General features: G+C 68.5%; 1 protein-coding gene across 1 annotated transcript in view; it reads left to right on the forward strand.

Moving 5' to 3' along the window:
- The first annotated feature begins 469 nt into the window (after positions 1 to 469).
- The window catches only part of INPP5B (inositol polyphosphate-5-phosphatase B), a 24,502-nt gene continuing 22,479 nt past the window's right edge, over positions 470 to 2,492 (forward strand). Inside the window, exons 1-5 of the mRNA XM_025213585.1 lie at positions 470 to 783; positions 1,191 to 1,270; positions 1,629 to 1,726; positions 1,894 to 1,923; positions 2,402 to 2,492. Of these exons, the coding sequence (XP_025069370.1) occupies positions 556 to 783; positions 1,191 to 1,270; positions 1,629 to 1,726; positions 1,894 to 1,923; positions 2,402 to 2,492 (527 nt within the window). The 5' untranslated portion in view covers positions 470 to 555. The remainder of the gene's footprint in view (positions 784 to 1,190; positions 1,271 to 1,628; positions 1,727 to 1,893; positions 1,924 to 2,401) is intronic.

Consider the following 2,492-nt stretch of genomic DNA (forward strand, 5'->3'; position numbering starts at 1 on the left):
CGGAAACAAAGGCCAGCCTGTTCCTCTCTGGAAGGCCAGCCCCGGGGGCTGCTCCCAGTTCAGCCCGTGACAGTGGCGCTGCTCACGGGAAGCCGCTCCGCAGCCCCCGTCCAGCCACGCAGAGCCGGGACGCCCGGGAGGGGAGCGCGGCCGGCGCGGATCGGGTGCGAGCACAGGCCAGAGAGGAAGTGGGAAAGCAGCCAGAGCGGAGCGCGGCAGAGGAAGCGGGGAGGGGGCCCAGCAGGCAGGGGGGCTCCAGCTGCAGCAGGGACATGGTCTGTGCTCTCCTTGTCCGGTTCCAGACAACGGGCCCGGCGGAGTTGGCTCTTCCAGGAGGCCGCGGGAGCATCCGAGCGCTGGGGCATCGCCAGCCTCAGTCCTTTGCAGGAACGGGGCAGCCGGGAACGATTTGGCACGACGGCGGCAGCTGGTAGGGACGTGGTTTGCATTGCACGGGGGCAGGCCTGCATTCGGCAGGCTCCCGCTAGCACGCGGGGCCACGTTGCACTGCCATAGCCCTGGGCTGGCAGGGGCCGGGGCCCTGGGCCTGCGCTGATGCAACGGGCCGGCACCGCCGGGTGCCCGGGGCTGCCCGTGCGCTCGCAGTCCCAGTGGCGGGGCACCCTCTTGTGGCCTCTCGTGACAGCGCCGTGGGGGGTCAGGTCTGAGAACTGGCAAAACTCGTGCACAGGCTTCCTCCCCCCCCTTGCCTTCCAGGGCCGGAGGATGGACCAGTCGGTTGCTATTCAGGAGACGCTGGCAGAGGGGGAGACCTGCCTGATCGTATCCTTTGTGTGGGCCTGGCCCGTAGAGAGGGGAAAGGGATGCTACGCAGGGCCGTGGGGACGGGACTCTTCCCGGGGACCAAATCAGCCTCCGCGTCCCTGCTCTTGTTGTAGGGCGCTGGCGTGGGCGCGGTGCTAACAGTATCGACCCACCCTCTGGGGTCCCCAAATTGAGCAAAGCCTCCTCCGCCCACCGCAAAGACCCCAGCCCCGTGGCAGCTCCCTGCGTGCAGAGCAAGGCGGAGGAAGCAGAGTAGCGGGGCAGAGCCGAGGATCCAGGACAGAGCTGAAATAGCAGGGGGCGTTTTAGGAGGCTGGTGATGCAGCCCCTGCCGAGTCAGGAGCCCAGCCCGCCTCGCACGGCTCCAGCAGCTGCGCTCATGATTCCTTGACCACGAGCCGCAGGCGGTGCAGGGAGTCCTGGTGGGCGTCGAGAGCGTGGAGAGCCGGCTGCTGGGCCTCGTCCGGAGCCACGGAGAGCACGCGTAGGTGCTTGAGACCCCGCTGGCCCGAGCACCCTCTTGGTGGCTGCGTGAGAAGCCGAAAGGCCGTGGAGCGGTGCGAATGCACCTCCTTGGGCTGGGTTTTGGAGGGGCAGTGGGGAAGGAAGCTGCATCTCACTCCGGGATCTAGAAGCCCCGGCTCCAGGGCCCTTGCTTGGTGCTTTTCCGCAGCAGATGATGGGGTCGTTTACCAAAGGTTAAGCAGGCCGGCGGGCCAAGGGATGGGTGGGAGCTGCAGGCGGCTGCGCGAGCAGGGGACCACGCTGCTGGGACGGGGCAATTTGGGATCCTGCTGGGGGCTGCAGCAGAGGTGGCGTTACCCGGTGCTCTGTGCCCGCAGGATCTTCGTCTACACCCACCGGCGGATGGCGATCACGGCGGAGGATGTCTGCCTGGAGAGAGTCCTGCCCATCGCCGAGGGGTTTGCTGTGGAGGAAGGTACGGCTCCGCGCTGCCTGGAAGGGGGCTGGGTCGCTTGCGGGGGCCGTGGGGGTGAACGCTCTTCTGCATGCGGCTCTGCTCCCCATAAGCTGGGCTTGCTCCCTTTCTCGGTGACTACCTCCGACTCGCCGCTCCCTAACCCGGCGCCTTTCCTTTCCTGACAGTGACGCCTGACAGCGACCTTCGTGTCATCGGTGAGTCTCCGTCCGGGGTTGCTCTAACTTCTGCGGCAGCCCCGACTTGCAATAAAGACGCCCAGAGCCTCGGGGCGCAGCCGGGCTCTGCGGTCTGGAGGAGCCCGACGCTGGCTCGCGGGACGGGGTCCGGGTGGCCGCCGGACCATCGGGGACTCTGCTGCTCCGGCTTGGACGTGCTTTTGGGGCCTGGCCGGGTCGTAAGCCTGGGCCCTGCGTCCAGCTCGGGGCGGGCTCCCACTCCCCGTCCCGTGTGCCGGACGCTCGTCCCGTTTTCGTGCCGAAGCAGCCGCGTCCGGCTGGCACGCGCGGGCTCCCGTGCAAGACCGTGGGCTCGTGCTTATCAAACGCTTTGGGGCCAGGGGGCTGGGATTCGGTCCGTCTAAACTGCCGCCGCGGGAAGACCTCCCCAGGTGGGGACCAGGCCGGTCCTCGGGACGGACCGGTGGCACCGACTCCCTCCTCCCGCTCTGCGCAGGCTCCGACGTGACGGTCCAGATCCGCTCGGGCGACGCGGGCCTGCTGGTGCGCTTGCCGTTCGGCTCCCCGACGCGCACCCTCCCGCAGGA

The sequence above is a fragment of the Alligator sinensis genome, unplaced genomic scaffold (assembly GCF_000455745.1).
Source record: "Alligator sinensis unplaced genomic scaffold, ASM45574v1 scaffold1123_1, whole genome shotgun sequence".
Classification (NCBI taxonomy): Eukaryota; Metazoa; Chordata; order Crocodylia; family Alligatoridae; genus Alligator; species Alligator sinensis.